General features: G+C 46.8%; 2 protein-coding genes across 11 annotated transcripts; one reads left to right on the forward strand and one right to left on the reverse strand.

Moving 5' to 3' along the window:
* On the forward strand, nucleotides 1-13,660 carry ADCK2 (aarF domain containing kinase 2). 2 transcript variants are annotated; one of them, XR_005820947.1, is made up of 9 exons: nucleotides 1-912; nucleotides 1,634-1,780; nucleotides 3,360-3,488; nucleotides 4,150-4,245; nucleotides 6,273-6,524; nucleotides 7,944-8,072; nucleotides 8,507-8,560; nucleotides 9,820-10,035; nucleotides 12,909-13,660. XR_005820947.1 is itself a non-coding variant. In XM_040561123.1 (8 exons), exons 1-8 carry the CDS (start codon nucleotides 1-3, stop codon nucleotides 9,961-9,963), a joined length of 1,863 nt encoding a protein of 620 aa, XP_040417057.1. In that variant the 3' UTR covers nucleotides 9,964-10,678. The 2 variants fall into 2 exon arrangements, 1 of the variants encoding a protein (XP_040417057.1); XM_040561123.1 differs by lacking the exon at nucleotides 12,909-13,660 and having other exon boundaries at nucleotides 9,820-10,678.
* Nucleotides 12,908-25,121, reverse strand: LOC121071999 (trichohyalin-like). 9 transcript variants are annotated; one of them, XM_040561100.1, is made up of 11 exons: nucleotides 25,011-25,121; nucleotides 23,906-24,072; nucleotides 23,364-23,455; nucleotides 23,004-23,181; nucleotides 21,663-21,891; nucleotides 20,537-21,093; nucleotides 19,491-19,635; nucleotides 18,013-18,257; nucleotides 16,587-16,750; nucleotides 15,661-15,910; nucleotides 14,138-14,362 (listed from the first exon to the last, which is right to left on the reverse strand). In XM_040561100.1, exons 3-11 carry the CDS (start codon nucleotides 23,444-23,446, stop codon nucleotides 14,138-14,140), a joined length of 2,076 nt encoding a protein of 691 aa, XP_040417034.1. In that variant the 5' UTR covers nucleotides 23,447-23,455; nucleotides 23,906-24,072; nucleotides 25,011-25,121. The 9 variants fall into 9 exon arrangements, with proteins under 9 accessions (XP_040416986.1, XP_040417034.1, XP_040417038.1 ...); XM_040561104.1 differs by lacking the exon at nucleotides 23,906-24,072 and adding an exon at nucleotides 24,583-24,655 and having other exon boundaries at nucleotides 25,011-25,100; XM_040561076.1 differs by lacking the exon at nucleotides 25,011-25,121 and adding an exon at nucleotides 24,690-24,808 and having other exon boundaries at nucleotides 23,906-24,135.
* Between the last annotated feature and the right edge of the window lie 22 nt (nucleotides 25,122-25,143).

Here is a 25,143-nt window from a genome sequence, read left to right on the forward strand (position 1 = left end):
ATGGTGGCGGGCGGAGCCGCGCGGCTGCTGCCGCTGCCCCGCCTGGGCCGCGCCGCCGGGGCGCGGGGGGCGCTGCCCGGCTGGACGGCGGCGGGGCGCGGCGGGCTGCGGGGCGGCCGCTGGGCCGCCGTGGCCTTGGCGGTGCCGGCCGTGTCCGCGTCGGTGCCCGGGCAGCGCCGCCCGCCCAGCCGGCCGCTGTGGGTGGGGGAGCGGGAGCGGGCGCCCCGGGGGCTGGTGCTGCGGCTGGTGCTGGTGCTGCGGCTGGGGCTGCGGGCCTGCGGGCTGCTGCTGCGCTTCGGGCCGCTGCTGCTGCTGTACCCGCTGAGCCGCCTGCGGCCCGGCCTGGGCGCCCTGTGGCTGCGGCTGCTGCGGAGGGCGGCCGAGGCCGCGGGCCCGACGTGCGTCAAGCTGGGCCAGTGGGCCAGCACCCGCAGGGACCTCTTCTCCGAGGCCTTCTGCGACGAGTTCTCCAAGCTGCACGTCGAGGTGAGCCCGCACCCCTGGGGCCACACCGACGAGCTGCTGAGGAAGGCCTTCGGCGAGGACTGGAGGCGCGTCCTCAAGTTCCAAAGCCAGGAGCCGGTGGGCTCGGGCTGCGTGGCGCAGGTGTATAAAGCCTACGCCGACCTGGCGGCTATCGCTGGCGGCCAGGCCAAGGAGCTGGCGCAGTGCTCAGAGTTACGGTCCGCTTCTGAAGCGTGGGAGGCGTCAGGCTTTAGAGGCCTCTTCAGGTGGCTGAGGAAGAGGAAGAGTGAGGGGAGGTGGGAAGAGAGGAGCAAGGAGGAGCTGAGCCTGGTGGGCTGCTCCCCCGAAAGTCCCGTGAGCGGAACGCAGCGTGTGGAGCAGATGGCCAAACCGCCCCTGAATGCAAACCCTTCACCAGCCAGACATCTCACGCCTGTAGCCATTAAAGTAAGTCGTACATCGTACTGGCAGACGTCTCAAAGTGGAGTGCACTGAACAATGCTAAGAAGACTTTGGTTCCCATGGAGATGAGTAGGCTGGCTAGGGCTAGGTGGAGCAACAGAAGTGACACTCATCTCCCTGCCTAACTTTCCTCAGTGCTTGGGTTCCGGCCAGCTGTAATCTAGAAAGCAGTGGCCCCAACTCTTGCCAGCCTGGAGAATCCAAGTACACATCCTGCCTGTGGCACCATTTGGCAGGGCACCTGGGTACCAAAAATGCCTGCAAAGGCCCAATTCATACAGAAAGAATGAATATTAATCTTGGTATCACCTTTCAGAAAATGAGTCTTCTTTTCACATGAAGAGATCGTTTCTTTCCAGCAAAGTTTATTTGAAGAAATTTTACGTTTGAGCTGTTACAAATGCTAGCCTGTAATACATGGCAGGAAGAGGGCAGGAGAATGAAAGCAATGGAAAATGGTATGGGATGAAATTGTAGGCTTCAGCTGAGAAGTATTCCATCTGAAAAATCATAAAGTGTTTCTATATGACCTAAGCCATGGCAAAGTAAGAATTCTCCTGAGAACTAGCTGGTGAAGCCTTGTTAGCACCTAGTTTTAAAGACCGGATCCTGTCTTTTTGGAATATATCCTTTTAGCTGATCGAAATAGACTATCGTTTTTACAGTGTTTCGGGAGTTGATCTCGCCACCATTTTTTCTTGTACAGGTCCTGCATCCTGGGCTAGTCCACCAAGTCCAGATGGATCTGTTTATCATGAAGATGGGTAGCCACATCCTTGGACTTCTCCCTGGATTCAAGTGGCTCAGTTTGACAGAGATTGTGGAGGAATTTGAGAAGCTTATGATTCAGCAGGTATGTACAGTGACGTAGTCTTTGCATACTGAAGTAAAACTGACCTTTTCCTTGCTTCTGACTGGCTCTAACTCCATCTGTACAGCTTCTTTTTAAAGGGCTAGATGAAGGCTTGCTTATTTTTTAATCACTCACATAAAGTTACTGTAGGAAACCTGACATGCTCACAGTATAAAAAAGCAAAGCAACAGATAAGTTTAACAATCTTTATTAGATTTAAAAATCTGTTTCAAGACTGAGTATATTTTCTAGGAAGCAACCTGAACAGCTGATGAACATAGCTGCAGTCCTTTTTGCAGGACTGTGAAGGACAAGTGAACAGTGGTGAAAGGCCTCTCTGTAGGAAAAGAATCTCTCTGAACAAGTGCTCAGACGCTTTTTTTTCTCTTTAGTCCTATGTACATGTTTACAATCTGTACTCACTGGTTGTGTTTCTTAGCCTTGAGGTATATACATATTAGCATAATTAATATAGTTTTAAATGAGTTAATAACAGTCTATATTATATCATCATCAGACTCATAGGGTTGGTAAAGTTAAACATTACAATAGCTTTGAAAACGTGTCCTGATTCACTAACGTCTTATAAAGACGCAGTACTGAAACATCCTTACTACCATATTGACAAAGATTTTCCTACAGAGTTCATTACTGTTATATTTCTATTAAAATGAACCATTACCTGCTAATTTCATTTTTTGTGTCTAGATTGCAGAGTCTGAAGTTTCTTTTAAACCTTTGAAAACCTTAACTCTTTTTTTCTATTGCAAGAAATATACTCAAGCAAACCCATGCTGTAAGCTTTTGACGGTATTCAGATGTGACTCAAGGTCATTCGGACCAGTCAAGTGGTGCAGAGCTTTTTCTGGATGCTCTGAAGACTCAGGAGGAGGAGGTGCTCAGGAGAGCATCTCATAGGCCTGTTGTCATTTTTCACTTCTCTTTGAAAGAACAAGAAATATTCCTACAATACTTCCCATTGCTGGGTGAGGGAGGTGAGGCAAGGTTATCTTCCCTCTCACGTCCTTGTGCAGCAGTAGTGGGCTGGAGAAGGTACAAGAATGTTGTTGGAGGGAGAGGTGGCCTTGGGTCAAAGCACTGGATCACTGAAAAGCTGGGGCTATGGCTTCTCATAGTGGATTATTTTGTGTGTCTTACAATAAATTTCTTCCTGCTATGTCTGCCTGTCTGTCTGTAAAGCGAGGGTGGGGCTGCAGTTCTCCCACCCTGTCCGCCTGCCTTGCTATTTAGACAGTTAGCTTTGGTTCAGGATCCATCTCACCCTGGAAAATAATGCAGTCCTGGTCTTTTTTTGGGACACCCTGCCTATATAGTAAGAGTAACTTGTATTTCTGAGGTGCTGGGTTCTGGGCCATTCATTACTGGGCCTTACTCTGCCCTTCCATCAGGAAAGTTATAAGCATGTAAGAAGCACCACTCTTTGTTCTGTTTTGATTCTGGCTTTTTTAACAGGTTTGCTGGTACTGTGCGTTGCACTGCACAGTAACATCCTCATTGAGGATCCTGAAGATCTACTTGCATCTCTTTCCCAACCTGCTTTTTCTTTTTCTCCCTTGAGATCGACTTACGCTACGAAGCCAGAAATCTGGAGCGCTTCCGGCAAAATTTCCTGCATGTTGATTTTGTGAAGTTCCCAACTCCCGTTCGCCCTTTGGTAACAACCGATGTTCTAGTGGAAACATTTGAGGTAAGAATTGCACAGCCTGGGAACAGTGATAGCAGAGAGAAGGCCCTTAGGAGAACACTCTAAAGAGGCGTCTTTTGAGAACGAGCACTCACGGGCAGAAGGATGCTTTTCTCTTACTTGCTTGAAGAGATCGGTGTCCTCCCTTCAGTGTCTCTTCCACTAGGGTTTGTTTGTAAACAGTGCGTCCCAGAAGACAGGTGGCAGACACTTCCATGTAGAAGTGAACACTTGGCTCAAAACCAAGCAGACTAGCAGTGTGTGCAGCCACCGTGTGCTTGCCTGTGCTTTGCAAACCAACACCACGCTCCAGCCGCCCTCTGTGGTGGGTCAAAGCAAGGAGCTCAGCAATCTGACACGTTTTTTGATGCTTGTCCCACTTCCTTTGTGTATGTTTGAATCGCAGACCAAAGCTACTCTCAGCCTTAGGTTTTGTGCATGCAATCCTGGCAAGGGTATTTCTGCCCCAGGCTGTATCACATTCTTCTTCTAAAGAACAAACCGTTGCTTCTCTCATGTTCTCCATCACAGTAGGTACTGTCTCCACTGAGCTGGTCCCTTCTAAAGTATTCTTACTGCATTTCCTCAACTCAGCACCTACGTAAACGTACAGGTGAAAGCGGGACACGGGGTGTATTTGACTCCAGCTCTGTCCTTATTTCAGGAGAGTGAGCCCATTTCGCGCTACCTGCATGCAGAGGTTGCCACAGAACTGAGGCAGAGACTTGCAAAGATGGGCATGGACATGCTGCTAAAGATGGTACGCACTTGGCTGAGGCTGGAAGTGAAGGTGGTTTTCCCGCAGAAGCTATTCGGTTGGGGTAATAAGGCACTATGGCTAAAGAGAGAACAGAACCTATTTGCTTCCCACGTCTTCTACCCTTCTCCCCAAGGACTCAAAGACACAGCTGTGCCTTTTGGAGCCAGCCCATGGACGCCAGGTATTGTGGTAACCCAGGACGTGGGCTGCTAGGGCACTGCAGCTCCTGAAATGACAGAGGGAGCGTCTACTTCACGTGCAGTGTAACAAGGGCTGAGTAAAGCCTGGACTAGACACATCACCACTGTAGGCTTTGATGCAGAGCTTCTTTAGCTGCAGCAGGGAGATCTGCTTGCGCATGGTAGGGTCCTGCTGTGCAATTTGATCAGAGCATTGCTTACAAAACCCACTGATCGATTTAATGAATATTCATGTACTGCCTAAGTGCTGTAAAGTGTAATACAGTTAGCAAATATCACGCTCTGTGCAGATACTGTGGATGTGACTCACAGGGAAAACAGCTAGCTATTATTTATTTATTGACCCCTCCTCCAAAACTGCCTTCTTTGAGGCAGAACTAAATATGGAGTAAAGAAAAACCCAGCCAGGCTTAGCTTACAGTTTAACTTCTGGCTGTCTAGTTCTTGTATTGCCAAAATAATCAAAAGTGATTTGGAAAGGAGTGCTGAGAGGTGACACAACTGGCCTCTGAGAAGCCGTGAGAACTAGCAGGGAAGAGCTGCAAAAGAACCTCACAGTGCTGAGCGAGTGGGCAGCGAGGGTCAGGTGGGATTCAGTTGATAACTGCAACCTTGTGCTAAGGCAGTGGGGAGGCTGCAGCTAGAACTTCATATGCGATGGCAGACACTGAAATGGCTTTTACCACTCAGAAGAGCAATGGTGGAACCACAATAGATAGTTTTATGCTGACATCAGATGTAATGGTTAGGAGCAAAACAAATCCTCCAGATTTTAGGAATAGAAAAGAATTAAAGAGCAGAGAAGAAACATTAAGGCCATATATAAAACAAATACCTGTCTAGGATATTCTACATTTCTAGTCCCTCGCCGTCCATGATCTTCCATTTCAAGGGCTGTAATGGAACTAAGAAGGGTGCAGAGGAAGGCAGCCTGGACAATTACCAGTGTGGAATGGCTTCTCTGCAGGAATGATGAAATAACTGGGACTCTCAACTCCGAAAAGTAGAGAAATTGGAGTAGTTTATAATGCAGATATATAGAGTCGTGCGTGTTAGAGAATAAATATGGATCTACTGTTTATGGTTTTTTAGAATAGTAAGGAGGACATAAAAAATAACAGAGGTCACTTTTCAGGCAGTGCCCAAAAACCCTTCTATTTTCACATTGCCATACTTATTTACATGACAAGTAGACAAATTCATAGGTGGAGAAATCCATCAGATACAGAGAGAATCTCCTTCGGGTAGGAAGTCCTGCAGCCTCAGTTTGCCAAGAATGTTGGTGGAGAAGTATTACCTTGTGCTTGCCCTCTTGTTAGTCCTTTCCGCTGCTAACTGCTAGCAGAGATGGAGAAGTACTACGTGCATTTGTTTCCTCTTCTAACTTTTCATTACTTTTCAATACAGCTGTATTGATGTGCTGCACTAGACAAACTTACCCACGCACTAAACCCCATACCAGTGAGTGGCGAATGGTCTGTTCTTACCGGTTCTCTTTGGCAAGGCCCACCAGGCTGTGTTGGGCATAGGGTTAATGGTCAGGGAGAAGTACCGTTCCCTGCTGGGACTCCTTGCTGTTTTACCTGACCTCTAGCAGATGGCAGGGTTGCTTCACGCAGCTCTGCCGGCTCACTGGAGCGAGTAGTACCCGCCCCGTTCCAGCAGGGTTGATCTGCAGCAGAAGCCATTTACTGTGTCGCTGCCTGAGGTGATGTGTGTCAGTAAGGGCAGGGAACAGTCCGGGAACAAACCCACGCTGTTTGCCTGGGGTTTGGTGTGGGCGGGCTTGGTTGGAATCAGCTGCTCTGAGACCTGCCTGTCTTCCAGGTCTTTGTTGACAACTTTGTGCACGCTGACCTGCACCCCGGGAACATCCTGGTGCAAGGCACGGCCCAGTCCAGCACCGGCGGCAGGGAGCAGACGGCCCTCGTGGACCTGTGCGACACGCTGGTGGTGGAGGTGCAGCCGCCCCTCCGGCGGCTCTGCCTGGTGCTGCTGGACGCGGGGATCGTGGCGGAGCTGCAGAGCGCTGACATGCAGAACTTCCGCGCAGTTTTCACGGCTGTGGTCCAGGGCCAGGTGAGGCTGGGGAAGGGAGAGCGCCGCGGAGCCTGGTGGGTAAAGCACAGTGCTCTTTGTGTCCCCTTACAATCCTCCTCAGGAGGGGAGAGGAGACTTGCCAGCTGGGAAGCTGTACCAGACACGGGGATGAGATGCTCAGCTAAAGCAAGGAGGCTGTGGGAGTGGAGCGATTTCAGTGGCCGAGGAGACTGAAGGTGTCTAACAGGAAGTGGTGGCTGCCCCTCCCTGCTTTGGAGTGCTTCTGCTGCAAGTCGGGACTGCCTGGGGGCTGCTCCTTTCAGAGGCTGTTGCAGGATTGGCCAGGTTTTGCTACAGAAGAGGAAGGAGTGGATTAAGATCTCAATCTTCCACACGTTTCCTTCTGCACCTTCATCCTCCATATTATTGTTATGTCAGTGTATAGAGAGGAGAGACAGCTAAACAGGCGGGAGTGTGTGTGTGGGGGGTCTGACATCTGCCAGGCTCCTCTTTCTCCTCCTTCCCACTTTAAAATATATTCTCAGATGGGCTAGAGAATCCAGTGCTGATGTGTCCTGTTCATTTTGAGAAAAAGCATCTGTAATCACACTGGCGTGTTGCTGTTTCTCAGCTGTGGGTTGGATGGCTCATGAGCATATAGGAGGGACACATTTTACTATGGTCCAATCTGCTGAAGCATACCCAAAAGTCAGTGCTAAAATCAATGTATTCAGGCCCGTTCTGTACTGCCAGACTTAATTCTAAGCTGATAAGCAAAAACTCGGAATGTTTTCTTGCAAGGCCTTCACGGTTGGGTTAATTTGTGATCTACAGGTGAAAAACTTTACCCCAAATCTCTTTGCCATACCTGGGGCCTCTGGCTCTGTACATCACTGTCAGACACGTCATCCAAGAGGAGCTGTAATGTCACTCACAAGCGTAGCGTGGATATGGTTCTTCCCTGCTGCCTCCTCCTTTTCTTGCCAAATGTCCCGGTGTAGAATCATCTCGCTCTTCCCTCCATGGTCTGCGAACGGAAGGTTGGACTTAGCCTGTAGGGAAGGGTTAATAGATGCCCTTCTTTGCACCATCTCCTCCTCTGTTGAGAAGAAAATGTTAATCCTGTGGATTTATTCCCCCTTGCCCCAAAACTTTTATCTGAGAGACGATCTTTGTTACGTCCTCCCCTACAAGACCTGCAAGAACAACAGAGCAGGTCTTTGCCAGATACTGTCTAAGAGTTTTAGACCAGTTCCGCTTTTCCTGCACCCGCTTCTGTTGATTGCTTGTGTCCCTGTTGCTGGAAATGGGAAGTGTGGCCCTGGGAGTTCTCCCTGCAGTATGCTTCCTCCAGCAATCTGCAGCAGACGCCTTGCAGGGTTAACAGCGTGCAGCTCCCCGCAGGCCTGGTACCAGTGATCTAGTTCTGCTGAGTTTTCTTTTCCGCTTGTTTCCCAGGGGGAGAGAGTGGCAGAACTGATCCTTCATCATGCCCGTGCTAACCAGTGCCAGGATATTGAGCGATTCAAAGCCGAAATGGCAGAACTAGTGACCAAAGTCCGGGGGAACACCATCGCCCTGGGAAAGGCAAGTCCACATACAGTGTCCCACCCTCATGTACCTGTAATTCAGCGCAGCTTCGCTTTCAAAATGGTCTGGGTGGAAAGGCCAGCTGTGATCCCCTCAGCACCACCAACCAGTACTTGGAGCTTTTAGTTCCTCAGATGGTGCAAAAGTCCCTAAAATCCTTTCTTACTTCCTTCTAACTACAACAAAAAAACCATGCGTTTAGTTTTGTTTTTTTAAATTTCTAACAAGAACCGTGGGTCACAGCTGAACTCTTTGTCTTGGGCAGGGTGGAGAGGATCATACTTTGATGTTGGCTGTTGTCAACCCAGTGCTCTTGTCCCACCGCCAGGACTAAATGCTAACAAACATTTAGAATCCTACCTGTCATGCATGTGACTGTCTTGACCACAGGCTTTTTTGATCAGCTGCTAATGTCTCCTTTTCTATTCCAGCTGCAGGTGGCAGATCTCCTCTCGAATGTCTTTAAATTATTGATGACCCATAAGGTGAGGTCCTCTCACTGTCTGCCTTCAGCAGCTGGGAGTTCATTTGGGGAGGTAGAAGTACTGGGATCATGAAAGGCTGTGAAAGTGGGGAACTGACTCCTGAAATGAACGTCAAGGAGGGGGACTGACAGAAGGCATGGAAGGGTTGTAGGCACGCTATTTCTCGGGCCCTGATACACATCCTACCAAGACCACTTTCTATTTTGTTGGATTTTGTCTTAATACTACGTTTAATGGTTGATATTATTTGCTAAAAGGAATTTTATATTATACATTAGGAAAATATTTAGTAAAGTGTTGCTGTAAGATGTAGTTTTTCTTATCTTTTTTATATTCCCTTAGAAGCAGAAAAGAAATTCTAACGTAGGTGCCATTTGTATATCACTGCATGCTTTCTTCCCTGAACTTTTCTTGACGTATTTTTATGTAACAGCACTAGGCCCTTTTACTGGTATGTTAGAGCCCTCAAAGTGAGGATTTGCTCCCAGAAAGGAGATTCTTTCTTGTATCTTTCTGGAAAAAAGCTCCTATGGCCAGAAACAACCTTGGAAATCAACAGAGCTATGGTGACCTGAACTGGAGAGGAGAAGGTTGTCGGCCATAAGCGTACCCAGCCTGCAAAGGGTCCCTCTAAACATTCCTTAGTTAGAGCTCTTAGTCAGTAAGACTCATTAAGCTGGTCTCCAGTAACCTGAAATGTAGTTTAGGCCCTTACAAAGGGCCTACTCACAACTCCATGAATTCTTGGTGCGCTGGTGTGCCTTGAAACAATCATAGTACTGGGAACTGGGGGCTAGTTTGTTTCCATGCGTAACAGAGGGCTTCTTGTCGGTGATATGGGGAGCTCTTTTGTGGCCCTTCACAAAGTGAGCTGCCCCTTACACAACCACACGCGTCCAGGTAGGTTGGATCCTACTGCAGTTTATAGCCATGTTGGCAGTGGTCAGGAATCCTAAACTTCTGCTACTCCAGTATGGGGAAAAAAACACCAAAAACCATCGCCCTACTTGGAACTGAAAAGTCAACTCTTGGGTTCCTTTAGGACACTTCCCCTGAAACTGTTATTTTTTGGACCTGCTGCTGGATCTCAGAGTGTTCTGAAACTCCAAATGATGAAGTTGCAGCATGGTTTCAGATGTACTTACAAGCTCTCTCCTGCTTCTCCCCTTCCCTCTCTGCTTAGCCAGAACTGGTACCTCTGGGAAATGGGCTCAAAAGAAAAAGGTCCACTGAGTTCACTCAGTCTCTTGTGGTTCTAGGTGAAGCTCGAGAGCAATTTTGCTTCCATCATCTTTGCCATTATGGTTCTGGAAGGTCTTGGTCGTTCACTGGACCCTGAACTGGACATCCTAGAGGCAGCTAAACCACTGCTCATCAAAACTGCAGCTTCTGTCCTTGAATAGACTCCAGCGGCTGCTGCCCTCTCACCGTGCAGGGTTACCTGTGGTGCCTGCGAGCTGACAAAGAAGCTGAAGGTGAGGACACTCACATGTCTCGGGGATATGCCGTGTGGTGATTACTCTCCAGTAATGTTGCCTCCAGTCATGTCAGCCAAGCACCAGACATGGGATGGTTGTAAGGCCTTCATTTTCCAGGAAGATTTTTCACAGATGGAGAGTTCTGACTCTTACAGTTACCTGGTTCTATGCTCTGGTAGTCTTTAGCTGACACATCACGTAGTTCAGGTGTACAAGACCACTGCAGCCTGACGAGGAAAGCAGTCTTACTGGTCTAAAAGTCTTTAAAAAGATGTTCAGTGATCAAGCTTGTTTTGAAATAAATCAGGTTAAGTATTTTAAGTTAATTTACTGACTCATCTGTCACTGTGGTATGAGAAATGATGTTCCGACACCTAAGCAAGCAATTCGGGATGAAAAAAGCCAGTAAGTCTTTGTCTTTTGTACTTTAACTTCTACTTTTATTGTAGAAGTGTCCTGAGATCCTGCATGGAGTGGTCTGTTCTTGGTCACTTTGGATGATAAAAACAGACCAGTCGATTATTTTTTTCAAACTCCCATACTCTAGCACAATACTATAGGAGTTTGGATTATGAACAGCAAAAGAAAATATTTGACTTAACAGAAAAACTAATTCCATAATAAAAATAATTTTTTGGAATATTTGTACTGGTCTTGGTTTTTGTTGAAGCTTAAAAAAAGTCTGTCCTCTCCCTATGCTGCTGTCCCTTCCTTACCCCTGACGCCATCCTCCGCCCCAACTCCCACCATAGTCAACTCAAAACCTGAACTAATATGCAGATGCTTTTTTTTTGTTGTTGTTCCCCCGGGGTAGTTTGCAAAACAAAGAGTCCAAGGGTTTTCCTAATGGACTGAAAACATTGTGAATGTTTAAATTGGATAATTAAAGTCACACATGGCTTTTAAAGTCAATTATTTTAATAGTACTCTTAAAATTATTTTATGGCCTTATTCTTATGGTAAGAAACAAGCCTATGAATGATTGGAAATACCATAATACTAAATATTTTCCCAGATACGCTTTATGTGAAATTGTAGCCATGCAGGGTAGCTGCAGTAGTCTGTTTTCAGAGGGCTAAGCAAAGAAGAGAAAGTACATACGCGGATGATTGGCTGTTTAATGGTGATTATAAAATAATGATTAATGATACATAATTGAAGTCTGAAAAATAAGTTTAGAGTTCTGTTCAGTGTATTTCATTTACTTTAATTAGGAACTGTTCCATTTCCAAATGATTGAGGATAAAAAGCAGCAGCGGAGTTTAATAGTAACGTTTAAGATCTAGGCTTGTTTTTGTAAGTCCAGGCAGACTTAAACTCATAACTGGGTACATTATACATTATGAGTACCACTACACGATTTTGAGTAAGACAACTATCTTAATTTAAAAAAAACTGGGGGGGCGGGGGCAAGCAACCCCTAAACTTCACATTAAAGAAAACCTCCATGTGCTGCCACCGGGACCCCCTCTCACCCAGCAGTGTGCATACCCCCCTACCTGTTCCCACCCAGCTGGCACCAGTGCTAGGCTCAGCGCCCTGCAGTGCTGTGCTCTCATCAGTTACGCAGGTCTTAGGCACAGCCATCAACACCTTCACCAACAGCACATTTCATCCAACTTCATCCAGAGGCTAAACGGAGCTTAAACCAACTGGTAGGCTTCGGTGTCTAAAAGGCAGAGCTGTGCTTCACATGGAGCTTGCAAATATGCAGCAAGATGTAATTTTTTTCAGACCTTAATGAAAAAAAAACAACAATAAGAAACAACCTTCAAAGCCTTTACTTTATACTCAGGTTCCTCTTCGTTTCCTTTCCCTTTTTTTTTTTTTTAAATAAAAACCTCAGAATGGTTCATGCATATTCTGGATCCTAAAGTTAAAGATACCCCTTTTAGCCATTAAGACCTTAGAACAGTTTGTAAGCATTGGGATGAGAGACCTAGCTTTAACCTTAATTTTTCGGGGGAAATCTAAAGGTATAACCTCTCTGTTATTGCTGGAGGAACACAGTCTGAGACTTAGTGCTAAGAAACTGTTGGCCATTCAAAATATTAAGCAGAATTTCAGAGAAACTCCCTTTTGCATTTTTTTTTTTTATTTTTTAGAATCTTTTATCACTGGTGATGTGTTCCTGTAAAAAGCACGAGCTTTCATAATACCTGCACTCTTTGCTGAGTGATAGTCCAGAAAATGCGTTACATGTTTCTATGTGTACACAGAATGTCAGGCAACAGCATTTAAATTTTGTATCCGGTTTGGTTCTGGGTATTACTTAAAATTTAATTTGTATTATTTTATATCCTAGCATACTTTCTTGAAAAACAAAAAAACTCCCTTCAATATAGCTTTGAGTGCTCCAGCAAACTGTGTCATGTCCATCCTCATTTCCTAAATACCCGTGTGCATTACATTTTTTGCTACCCAAAGCTGATAAAGGCATTCTCTGTGACACTACTGCTGTATTTTGCATCTGTGATGATATGAGGAAGAGGGAAAGCATTTCAGGATGTGACAATAACCTCCTCCTCCCCTCTGTGAACAAAGGCACTGCCACTAATCTGCGTACAATGTATTACAAACACCTCTCTTCTCCCCTTTCCTGTTGTGTAAAAGCATCTCTTGGTGCGTCTTAATGTTTCTTTTCTGCGGAGGGGAAAAAGTGGTAGCATGTCCCTGGGAGTGGCTGACGTCACACTTCACTAAGGAAAGCGAGTCATGCACTTCAAATAGGGGAGTGAGGAGCCAGTTGCATCCTGAACTCTGGTTGGTAACTAGGTTTTCACCTAGTTCCCCCTCCCCCCCAAAAAAAAAAAACACAAAAAAAGTTTCTTTTATGCATTTTGGTTTTCTATAAGTCATTCTTCCTCTAGGGAAATGGCCTGCATTTTATGAAGAATACTGACAGTGGAGGGATCTACACTCACCTGCAGCCCAAGCTGGATGGTTCCAAGCTGTCCTACCAGGTTTTCTGAAGGACCTCTCCTCTTACTGGATTCCTGCCCCGCCACCTACAGCAGCTCTGGACCCACAGCACTTCTGGCAGGAGGTAGCACAACTTTTTCATCTGTATGGACTTCTTTCCTACAGATCTCTGCAACTCAAGTGCGATGGGACACTTGCAAGAGTCAGTTGTTAATGATGGACATTGCAGTGGATAATTTCTACTGTATTTTAGCATGTACATTTTTTTCATCCAGCTGGTCTGCAGCTCTCCTTCCCCATATTTCATGTGATGTTAACGTAGCAAGGTAAGTCATATGCCAGCATCACATAGCTTTACTTTCTATTTTATGTTGTCCTTGACCTTTAAGAAACGTGCTCTTCTGGCCCTGTTCTGGAAGAAACACAGCAGGGCAGAAAGCTCCCAGAATTCAGCAGCAGCAGTCTTTTCAGGCCTGTATTTAATTCCCCTGCCACCTTGTACAGTGGGACGTAATCTGTGCCGATGGCCATGCTACTTTACAGTAGCTGTGAGAGAGCTTGAGAGACTCATTCCCGGGGAGTTTCTTTTGACCTTCATTCTTGTTCTTCACTTAGTACTGTAAATTGTGTGGCCTACGCCACTTAACTCGTTCCTTTCTCTGTCACTTGTATCTTGAAAGTAATTAAAACGCGTCACCCGCTGCTCGGTTCAGGATTGCCCCATGACTCTTTCACCAGTCCCAGACTACAACACTAAACTCTACAGGTGCTGACTCCTGTGGAAACCGCTGGCCCCCTTCAGCTGCCTTCGGGGCAGGATGGCAGCACTATGCTTGTGTTTCACGTTAAGTACCAGCGTAGCTCTGGGTTGCAGACTTGGGCCTGTCAGCGGGGTCGCTGCGTAAGCCTAAGACCGAAGAACAGTTTGACAGAGATGGGGGTCCACTCAATGGCCAGGTGGGACAGAACAGTAACCCCAGGAAAAAAAATTAAGGGACAGAGCAGTGAAAATGCATGCTGGCTGCAGTGAAAGGGAGATAAAAGATTTCTCCACGAGTCCTAATTCCATTTGTCACAGCTGCACTCAGGCACCCAGACTGCAGCACAGTGCCGTACATCGAGGTGCAGAACGGGTTTGTGGACTGATCAGCACCTGCTTACCCACGCTGCCGTTTCCTTACGCGAGCAGTGATGCCCGGAGCATCAAAAGATTCTGTTCCCTGAGGTACTGCTGAAGGTCACAGTGTTTCTGGTCTTCTTTTTGCGCCTTCTCCTGTGAATGGTTTCTGTTCTGGAACACTTTCCTTTTGGCAGCCTGGTGCTGCTTTTGTTGCCTGTCCTGCTCCTGGGAGTCTTGCTTCAGCATTTGCTGCTGTGACTGCGTTCTGCTCTTCAGAAAATCCTATGTAAAAATAATGACGTGCAATTGCAAAGCTTTTAGTCAGAATATCATCTACAATTATCACTGGCATAGCTCAGAAATAGGTGTATTTCATTAATTTGTTATTATTTATCTATTTATTAATGACATAGATGGTGGGATTGAGTGCACTCGTAGCAAGTTTGCAGATGACACCTAGGTGTGGTGCAGTTGATATGCTAGTGAGAAGGGATGCCATCCAGAGAGACCTGGACAGGCTGGAGAAGTGGGCCCACGTGAAACTCCTGCAGTTCAACAAGGCCAAGTGCGAGGTGCTGCCTCTGGGTCTTGGCATTCCCAAACATCAGTACAGACTGGGGGTTAAACGGATTGAGAGCAGCTCTGCAGAGGAGGACTTGTTGACACTGCCACTTCACATCCAGTTTTTCATCCACCAATGTGCACTTGCAGCCCAGAAAACTAACTGTACCCCGGGCCAGCAGGGCGAGGGAGGTGATTCTGCCCCTCTGCTCCACTATCCGGAGACCCCTCCTGGAGCCCTGCGCTCGGCTCTGGGGCCCCGGCAGGAGGACATGGAGCTGTCGGAGTGAGTCCAGAGGAGGACCACAACGCTGATCAGAGGGCTGGAGCACCTCTCCTCTGAAAAGAGGCTGAGAAAAGTTGTTCAGCCTGGGGACGAAAAAGCTCCAGGGGGACCTTTTTGCAACCTTTCAGTACTTAAAGGGGACTTACCAGAAAGACGAAGAGAGACTTTTTTTTTTTAAAAAGGGCATGTAGTGACAGGGCAAGGGGTAATGGTTTTAAACTGAAAGAGGGTAGGTTTCGATTACATATAAGGAAGAAATTCTCTGCTATGAGGTTGTTGAGGCACTGGAACAGGTTGCCCAGAGAACCTGTGGATGCCCCATCTCTGGAGAGGTTCAGCGTCAGGTTGGATGGGGCACTGGGCAACCTGATCTAGTGAGATGTCCCTGCCCATGGCAGGGGATTTGATCTAGATGATCTTTAAGATCCCTTCCAACCCAAACCATTCTATGACTATAATAATCTGTGGAAATTCATTCCTAGCAGAAGACTATTTATAGAAGACTATTCCTTGCAGAAAGACTATTTCTATGACAGACACAGAAAAATTCACTTCCCATCTTTGATCTGTATGTGTGTGAAAGAAAAGTGAACATTTGAAAGTTGCATTTATGCATCTCCAAATGATGTAATTACATTGGATATAAAACAGGAGAACGACAAATACTCTAGATGGCGCTACAGTTGGAAACACAGTAATAGTACAGGCAAAACTTTTCTGAAATGTCCCTTACCAGCCTTTCTTTTTCCTGTTCAAAGCTCCTTTCATTGCGTTCTGCAAGCAAATTCTCTCTCTGCAATCGCCGTGTCTGTAAGAACTGCAGCCTCTGACTTGCCTTTCTGTTCTCCTCCTCTGACAAGAAGGATTCCTTCCTGCTCCTCTCTGACCACGCTGCTTGAAGCAATGCCATGTGCTGCAAAGCTCTGTCTTTGTGCTCCAGCTGTTTCTCCAACCCTTGCAACATTCTCTGATGCGATCGCTGCCTGTTTCAAAAACAAATTTTCCTCAAATTTCTCAGAAAATAAAAGCAATTAAAAAAAAAGTGTGTAAGATGAAAAGCAGATATTATGGCAATCCGGGCTCAGTTAATATTACAGGACTCTGTTACATTATGAAGATTAAGCCTGTATCCTAAACAGAGGTGGCAAAACCCCCAAATGGGCTGGTGCCTGGTGGGAGCTAAGTGCAGCCATATGCTCACCTGACTACAGAACCTGGTGTGGCTCTGCGTTCTTGGGCCTGAAGACCAGGAGCCAAGGAAATGGATTGTAGGACAAATCCAGGCAACTGGGGGGCTCTGTGTATTCATGGTGGTGGTGCCAGAGGGGCAAGAGAAGAGATGGGGAAAGGACATGCAAAGTGTAAGTGGACTGTGGGGCAGGTGAGGGAGGCAAAAGGACTCTGGCTCTGGGGATGAGATTGAAGGGAATTTGCCCTCGAGCTAATGCTGAAGGCTATGGGTCCATTGGCACCTCCTTACTCATACCTCAAGCACCAATTTTATTCCCATTACCGAACCATCATGACTCTGCAGACACTAGCATGATGTGCAGCGTGTGATGTTCGGAGACTGAATGACAGCACTGAGGAGTGGAGATTTCTAATAAATGTCAGATGGTTGGAAAAAGCAAACAAAACAAAACAGCTCCTAGGTATCACCTCTGGTTGTTCCGGCGTAGCTGGTGTCGGAGAGCTTCTGCCTCTTGCTGCTGTTGCCTCTTCTGCTGCCTCTCTTCCTCTTGTCCCCTTCTGTGCTCAATCTTGGCTCTGTTGAGGTCCATCTCTTTCCATGTCTCCTGAGATGCACTGTTAAGGACTGATTTCTAAGAAAAAAATATCCTGTAGGTACTACGGATTCCTTATCAGACATTAGAAAAAGAAATATCTGCCTCCCTCTGGAGAAACAGAAAATCTTCCTGGATTTCTACGCAGTTATGCTAACTCACTTCCTGTTGTCCAAGACTTCTACGCATAGTCAAGAAGTCTTCATGTTTTCTTCAGTAGTAACTGCATTTCAGTGCTGGGCAGTGTTTCTAATGTGCATTTTTAAACACACTGTGCTGTGAGAGGAAGCACCTACAAGGCTTCTCTTCACAGCCGTAGTGCAATAGTTCAGCTAGTTCCTCTGTACTCCTCACAGTGCCCTCCATGAGGGAAGGAGCAAGGAAGCATCACCAGTACTTAGACATGCATTCTAGTTATGTCGCTAGAGATGTTTAAAGCTAAAACAGAGTTTCCACACAATATTTTGCTCTCTCAGATGCATTCTCCCTTCTACTCCCAGCAACAACTAGCATGTTCTTGCCATTAGCCACTCTTCTGAGAACATAACGTCTCCTTCCAGGTCTTTCTGAAGGACATCTCCAATATCATGAGCTGGGAAACCCTACAGGGCCTTCAAACAATGCCCACTGCCTCTTTATTATCACAGTTCCTGTCAGACTCGCATAATATTTTGACAGAGATCAGCTTGTTAAGAGAAATCAGCGACTTCCTAGGCATAATAAGAACCTTTGTTCTTCTGTGTATTACCGTTCTTTGCAAAATTGCACCCTGTGAGTGGTTTGTGATTAATGACTTGTGGAGGGAAAGATCAAATTAAAAAATCCAAGGTGTTTCATAGGTGGGAGATGAACAAATAGTGTTATCTAGCAGGTAAGGACTGGCCTAAGGATCAGGAGACTCGAGGTTCCACCCCAGCCCTGACGTGCATTCCCTGCCATGAAATTCAACTGACTAGCTAGACTTTCTCTTTTTTGCTCTCGGGATCTGTAAGGGACAAATAATTCTCTCCTATCCAGGAGAGTTGGTTAGAAGGATAATTTAGGAAAGATTACATCTAAAATAAAATAATAATAATAAAAAAAAAACTACCAGAAGTGCAGAGCACAAATACCAGCAGTGCCCTGTTCCTGTACATCACTGACTCTCAAGTGGAAACTTTATGTTTCTATTTATGCATTATAGCCATTATATATATTTATGTAAAAGCCTTTAAGAAAGATCAAATGAGAGTATATTCTCACTTGACATAAACAAATCACTCAATCCTAATAGCTAAAAACTAGTTTGGACAAGTACTTACTGTAATGCTTTTGTCTTTTAGAAGATGCAGGAGGTTTGTGGATCTCCTAGCCTGCGCACTGGAGGTGCTGTGTGGCCTCTGTACACGCAGAGCTGACTCAATGGCCAGCCTGTCTTTCTCGAGTGATTGATTCACTCGGTCAAAGAAGCTTTGTCGCCTGAAGGGATCCAAAGCACTGGTTCCCAGGGCAGGGCTCCTTTGGGAAGGCTGGATTGGAGCTTCTGCCACTCTGGACTCTAAAAGGCCTTTTAGATAAATTAGAGCAGGGACATATGAAGTTATAGGTAACTTATAAAAAGAAAACAGATTAAAAAAAAAAAGTCTTTTCACATAAAATATGTTCAAGCAAGACTTTTATAACTAAGTATCAACATTTTCCTCTGATGGAGTGAGACGTTTCTTAGTCTCCCCAGATCAGGTCTCAGTGTTCAAAAAAGAAGTTTACCTTTGCCATCAACCAAGATATTTTTTTACAATACTACTTTAACACAAGACCATTGACTACACTTACAGCTACTCAGTTTAAGGGTTTGTTTATGTGGTATTTTGCAAACAGGCATGAGCATCCTCTGCCAGTGCTCTGAGACAACCAACACTGATACATTTCTGCAAAGCCTGACCTATAAATCCTGCTGCAAGACAGGAGAAATTAGCTTGGGTACAACACTGTGCTAACAGTTACCTAGCTTTCGGGTGACTGAGAACACGGGCGGAGTTTGCTTGCACTTTTCTGCTAAGGACAGCATGGACTTGAGCAGCAGTTACTGCACAGAATGATGGTGGAATGCCCCCTGGGAGGAAACGTGCCTTTCTGTGACTCACTCCCTCTAACAGCACTGTCACAGAGCACTACAGAAGCTGTAATACTTGGAGAAAACTTTGGGCTTCCAGAATCCTTACTGCAACGCTTACATTTGTCACAAAGCTAGCTTAAATGAGAACAGCACCAACTTGATTAAAAGCATGATCCAAACCCTTTGGAGTGACAGGGGAACAGAAGTTTAATCAACGACATTATAAAGTAATCACTTAATAAGAGCAGGAGTGTTTCCTGCTGAACGGTCCTGGTGAAATCATTTTGTTATCTGTAATCATAGCTAACATTACAGATGAATTTTTAAAGTAAGGTATTTATAAAAATAATAATAACAGAGTGAGCATTATGATAAAAGTTAAGAGAACTCAGCTCAAAAGCTGCTGCTGTAGTAGCTGTAAATGCCAGAAAAAGAAACACCCCAACTTCTGTCTGAAAAAGAGTTCCGTCTTGAGAAAAAGACAAACAGCTTCCCAACCCAAGCTGCCATTAATACCCGCGTACTGCATGACGCTGGCTGTACGCAGCATGGCATTATGACATTCTCTTTTGATGCATCAAGAACTACGGCAATAGAACATGCTGGCCCACTGCAATGATTTTTTTTTTTATTATTATTTTTAGCAATTTTTATATTTGGATAAAATAGCTACGATTTCAGTACCGTGTTTGTGTTTAAAATGAGCGTCAGTTTCAGCATCCTGCTGCCTGCTGCCTGCTTCCTCCTTGCGGACTGCCTCCATTAGCCAGCTGTCCGTGCTGACAGCAGCATCAACCATAGTAGCATGAGCCGGCTCCCTCTGGGGACTCTAGAAACAAGAAGAAATGCAATCGTGATCCAGACCTGATAAGGAAAAAGTTGGTTTCGTGAACTTGCAGTGTGAGATGTTATGCTGCAACTCGAGTTTGAGAAAGAAACAAAAGCGCATGGGAGTTCTTTACCGAAGAGATAAAGAACTCTTAAGAAGAGTAGTTTGATAACTTTTTGGTTTTCTCCACATCTTAAAATGACCTAAAAAAAATGACAGTACTACTGCCTGGAAGGGTCTAAAGTGGCACAGAGACATCAGGCCAGAGGAGCTCTGGCAGGAAGACAGCGTTCCTGGCACATGCCAAAAATCCACATTCTAACCCTTGCAGAGCAATGGAAAAAAGCTTGGCAGTAGCTGGTGCACACGAACCTCCTCCTTGCTGACCCTCGCCCAGTACCCTGCTCACAAGCACCAGAACAGCTACGAAGGATCACAAAAGGCCTTTGATTCACAGGAGTGATGCCTCTGCCATGGTTGAGAAATATTTTAACAGAGTTATGCCAGGGACTGCCCTGGTGTTGAGGGATCCTTACTGTATCCTTATTCAGCGTGAAGTCTTTTGTCTGACACATTTTCCTGCCTTTACGCAGAGGCAGGATGTAGAGGAGCTTGGCCGAGCAACACTTCTCAGATCCTGCAAATGTGGAAGAGGTTTTAGGAGTCCGCTCCAGCCAGTGACAAAGAATGACAGCTTCTAGCTCTTCCCCACATCAAAGGATTAGGAAGACAAGGGGGAGTAAAGTCAGACAGTCCCCATTCTTTAGCAGGCATACACGAGGGTCACACCCAAAACCTTTTGTAATTTTTCGGTACCAAGAGCAGAAAAGGTAAGGTAACACACCAGAAATTATACAACTAGCAGACTACATGTTAAGAGACAGTATGAAGCACTTTTTACCTTCTTAGGATCTAAAACCTCCTTGTCCTCTTCCAAACAAGACTCAGCATCTTTTGGAGCATTTCCTGCCTTCAATCTCTTCTCTTCCTCTCTGGAAACACTTCCTGAAGGGGAAATCCTCACTTCAGAGGGTTGCTCTTCTATTTTCTTGCTGAGCTCTTCTGTAGCGACGCTTGCTCCTGGCACGAGGGCATCTTCTCGCTGCACTTTGTGCTCTGTGGGCTGAGGCTGTTCGCAGGCTGCCAGGCAGCAGCGGGGAAGCAAGGTGCACCTACAGCTGCACGTAGCACGGGGCTGAACTGAACGCAGGCCCCTTGGCCAGCACTCCAGAGCTGAGCGCCCCTGTCTGCGATGCCCGGAAGGTCTGTAACCCGGTGTCACGACGTACGGGTAGTCCGAGCTGGACTCCACCACCATCTGCCTGGCCGCTAGAGGCATCTGCAGTTCCAGGACGATGCGCTCGCCGAGGGGCAGGGGGATGCGCAGGGCTCGGTCAGCAGGTACCTCCTTGGTCTGCCCGTTCCAGAAACTGACAAGCACTCCCTTTCGATTTTGTGCTGAGCATATTAGAAAAAAGAAAAAAGGTATTAGAAAGAGGGTAACCTGTGTGATGTATCTCTTAGAAACTAGCAATTAAAGTAATAGCACGAGTTACAGACAATTTTGTAGCACCTTACGTGATTTTTTCTTTAAAGGTTTAGAATTTGTCCTTTTGAGTTTCCTATGAAGAGGCAAAAGACAACAAAGCTCTTGCTAGCCAGAGTGAGCCAGGATTTTATCCTGCCAAAGCTGGAAACTAGACTAAGAGGTTATTAGGTGAAACTCATGAGGGCCAGGAGCATTTACTTCCTTGTGTTGGTGGGATACCCCCACCCCTCCCAACAAGCCCACCTTGGTTTTTTAGGACATTTCCACTCACAGAACAAAACAAAGGCTAATTCTGGGGGCGGTGTTAATTCTAACACTGAAAAGGAACAGGATGCACAGGGCCAACAACAACAACAAAAAGACAAGGAAGAGAAAACAAGCGGCAAGTGGTGAATTCTCCATGGCTGAGACTGTTCTCTGTGTCGTGGCCAGCAGCTGTGGCGAGTTTAGCACTGATTAGGAAGCCAATACCTCGTACCTAAGTGTGCCTCCTCGTTCTCCATAACCTTTAGCACAGTGCCTGGGCCAAAACGCTCAGCTTTAGCCTCCCATGGTGCCAGGACCCTGTCTCCTGGAGCGAGTGGCTGTCGCCTGGCATCTTCGTAGTGGAGGATGTCGTAGAGAGGCGTTTCCTGCATGCGAAGCTCCACCTTGCCTTTCAGAGCGCAACTTTTGTCAAACTCGATTACAAAGCGTTCCCTTGAGCCCTACAGGAGCAAAGCATGCAGTTTGCAAGACAGACATCCGGGTCCAACTAACACCCAAACACAAGTGCTAAGAGGGAAATGGCAGAAATCCCAGTTCCCAGGAACGTGATCTGTGAACGCAGTTGTCCTCCTCCACCAGGTTTTTCACTGTACCGTGTCCGTGCTGGACTTTAAAGTAATTAAAAAGCTGGGGCTTAACGGGCTTGACAGCCATTCTCTTCCTTGCCTTTTGGACTTGGAATTTAGTAGGCTTGCCTGGCTCAGACAAGCATAGTCAGCATCCTAAGAAAGAGCCTTGCCAGGAAAACCATCCACCCAAGTAGCCAAAAGAAACTGCTGCATATGATGCAGCTAGGTACATCATAATCAAAAGGACAGGAAACCTTTAAAAAGTCAGTAAAAAGCCACAGCTGCCACAAATTCGAGTACTTTAATTTAAGCCTCCAGCAATGGGTGTGGGGTAGATTCTACTGGGAAAATCTCAGCCTTCTCTGCAGGTCCGTGAGAGCCCTTACGCAAATAACGCTGTTGGCCAACACCTGTTCCACCCCACGCTGGCTCCCACAGCTTTACTGGCATCACCATTTATTTAACTAGCCCCTGAACTGGAAAATGGACTGGATTTTTAAAGAAAGACTGCAGGGGAGTATTTCTGTCTGGCATCCTAAGTTACACCACAGATTCCAGAAACACAGAAGGAAGAGAACAAGGAAAGCTCTCAGTTCAGTGAGGAGGAAGTGGCTCCTGCAGGGGGACGTTCTGGATCACTATTACTATGACTGTTTACTCAACTGACTGTGCTGCTAGGCTGCACAGTGAAAGTAGACAAGAGGGATATAAAGGACCTGTTTAGTTTGTCTCGTAACCCCTGAGCCTGATTGATTTCCAGGCTGCTTCTGCATGCAGAACTCTTCACAGTAAACAGCCAGTGATGATCACGAAGACAAGATGAAGGTAGGGTGTGGAGAGAGAACTGTGGTCACAAAGCGTGCAGGCTCACAGGAGAGCCACCCTACAGCAGTGCCATGGCGAGGCACGGGAAGGACAGGAAAAAAGACGCACGGAGCCCAGGGAGAGTGCTTTAACAAGCACGGTTCCCAGCGAATAGCTACCTTCACCTCTTGTGCAACGTGGCCCAGGTAATAATAGCCATCAGCCTCTTTCCTTGCCAGCACACGAGCCCCCCTCAGGAAACTGGAAGCCTCTGAGGATGAATGAATGAAATTCCTTTTTTCTGAGGATACCACGGGCATGCAAAGGGAATCTGGGTTCCATGCGCAAACAGGAAAGCTGTAGGAAACAAATCCAAGAAGTAAAGACCGTGGTCACAGAACTTCTGTAGCTTGCTGCAATGGAAACAAACTAAACCCACATGGGATCCCGCCAGCCCTACCCTGCCGTGCACAACCGTCTTTGTTTCCTAGCTTTTCTTCTTCTCTTATCAGTGACCAATCTATAGCTTTTGAACTTACTGTGTCAGTGAACATCCTGGCAGCACGGAGCCAAAGGGATCTTTATTAGCCGTGTGACAACACCGGACGTGTGAGATGGGCATGGAGCTTGTCTGAAGGGGGAAGGAGATGGAAGCAGAATATGAGCAGGACTTTTGAACACTCAAATCCCTAAACAGGAGTATTATTTTTAAAATGGAAGTTTACTTTCCAGTATGATACTTCTCTCTAATTTAATTTTTACATCATATATTTTACTGTACTGTGCTCTTAATCTGTAAGCTTATCACAAATGATATTGATTCCTTAAAATCGAGAGAAAAAACTATCTAAAAAAAATGCTACAGCATATAACCATTGGAGCCTATCAGCATTCTATTCTACCACGAAGGAAGCACTAAGGATGTGGTTTTTAAATCAGAATAGTTTTACTTTCTCATTATTATGACATTTGGTTAATTGATCTTAGCCCCCACGGCTTCCTCCGTGTCGGTCTGTCCCTGCCTCTCAAACAGCAGCTTTTAGACAAATGGTGGTCGCTCCTCTTGCGACCTGCTTCTTACACAGAGAGCAGAACTCTTCCAGCAAGCGTGAGCTGCAAGGTCAATGAAGGGAGCAGAAGTCAGGTAAGAATGGAGTCAGGAACTGAGTCTCGGAAGACAACGTTGCCCTTGCAGGTCAGAGCCAGCACCGGAGCCAGGTGGCCTGGGCAGGAGAACGGCAAGGGGACCTGACCGGTGAGCAGCATGCGAAACGTTTGAGAGAGATGAGAAAGATAACGGTGTGCCAGGGTCTGAGAGAAGAGAGAAAGACAAAATGCAAGGGAGTAGGGAGGCTGAGGTGACAACCAAACTACGAATCCTATATTAAAGCATTCAGATTTTAATGGAAAAAAAAAAAAGGAAAAGATATACTAACGTTGCATTAATCAATTAATCAGGTATTAAATAAAAACAATGGTTGAATAGTTTGCCACTATACCCTGGAATGCTGTTTCAGCAACAGTTTATGTCTATTGCAAGACAGAAGAGCGGGGAACTTAAAATCTGTTAACTACAAAGAGGACCAAAGGGTGGGCATAAAAAACCTGTGCTATGTCAGCTGAGCACTATTAGAGGTAGGAGTTTGGGACGTTCACTGGTTTAGATGAAACTGTTTTTTATTTATTTAAGAGACCCAGCAAAGAAAACGTAAAACCAGGGCAAGACAAGGCGAGGGTTCCTTCCCTCGGGAGCTTCACCTGTCAGCGACGCCTCTCTCCGAGTGCTGGCCTGTACGGTTCAGTGGAATCACTTTATGGACCAAATCTCGCCCTGTAAAAGTAAGCTTTGCTTGACCGAGCTGTACCCGCACTTACTTGTCCCCAGGCGCTGACGGTGATGCCGTTGCTCAGGGCCACGCAAGGCGCTGCCTTTCCTCACACGGCGATTTAAGGACGGGCAGGGCGCAGGGCTCGGTCCAGCACCCACCCGCTCCCAACCCGCGCGGCGGAGCCTGGCCCCGATGGGCGAGACGCCGCCCGGGGGGGGACCAGCCCGGGGGGGACCCGTTACCGAGCGCCGCTCCCTGCCGGGGCCGCGCCTCCTCAGCAGCACCCGGCGGTCCCGGAGCGCTGCCCCGGCCCCCCTCGGCTCCCCTCAGCGCCTCGGCTCCCCTCCGCGCCCTCACCGTTGCTACGCGACCGGGCACCTCGGCCTGAACCAACTGCGGCGCCCCGGGGGGGGACGAGCGGCTGTTCCCTCAGCCCCTTCCCTAACGGCGAGCAGCTGTGCCCCTCTCCGCCGCTATCCACAGAGAGTAT

This window comes from Cygnus olor, chromosome 1, assembly GCF_009769625.2.
Source record: "Cygnus olor isolate bCygOlo1 chromosome 1, bCygOlo1.pri.v2, whole genome shotgun sequence".
NCBI lineage: Eukaryota > Metazoa > Chordata > Aves > Anseriformes > Anatidae > Cygnus > Cygnus olor.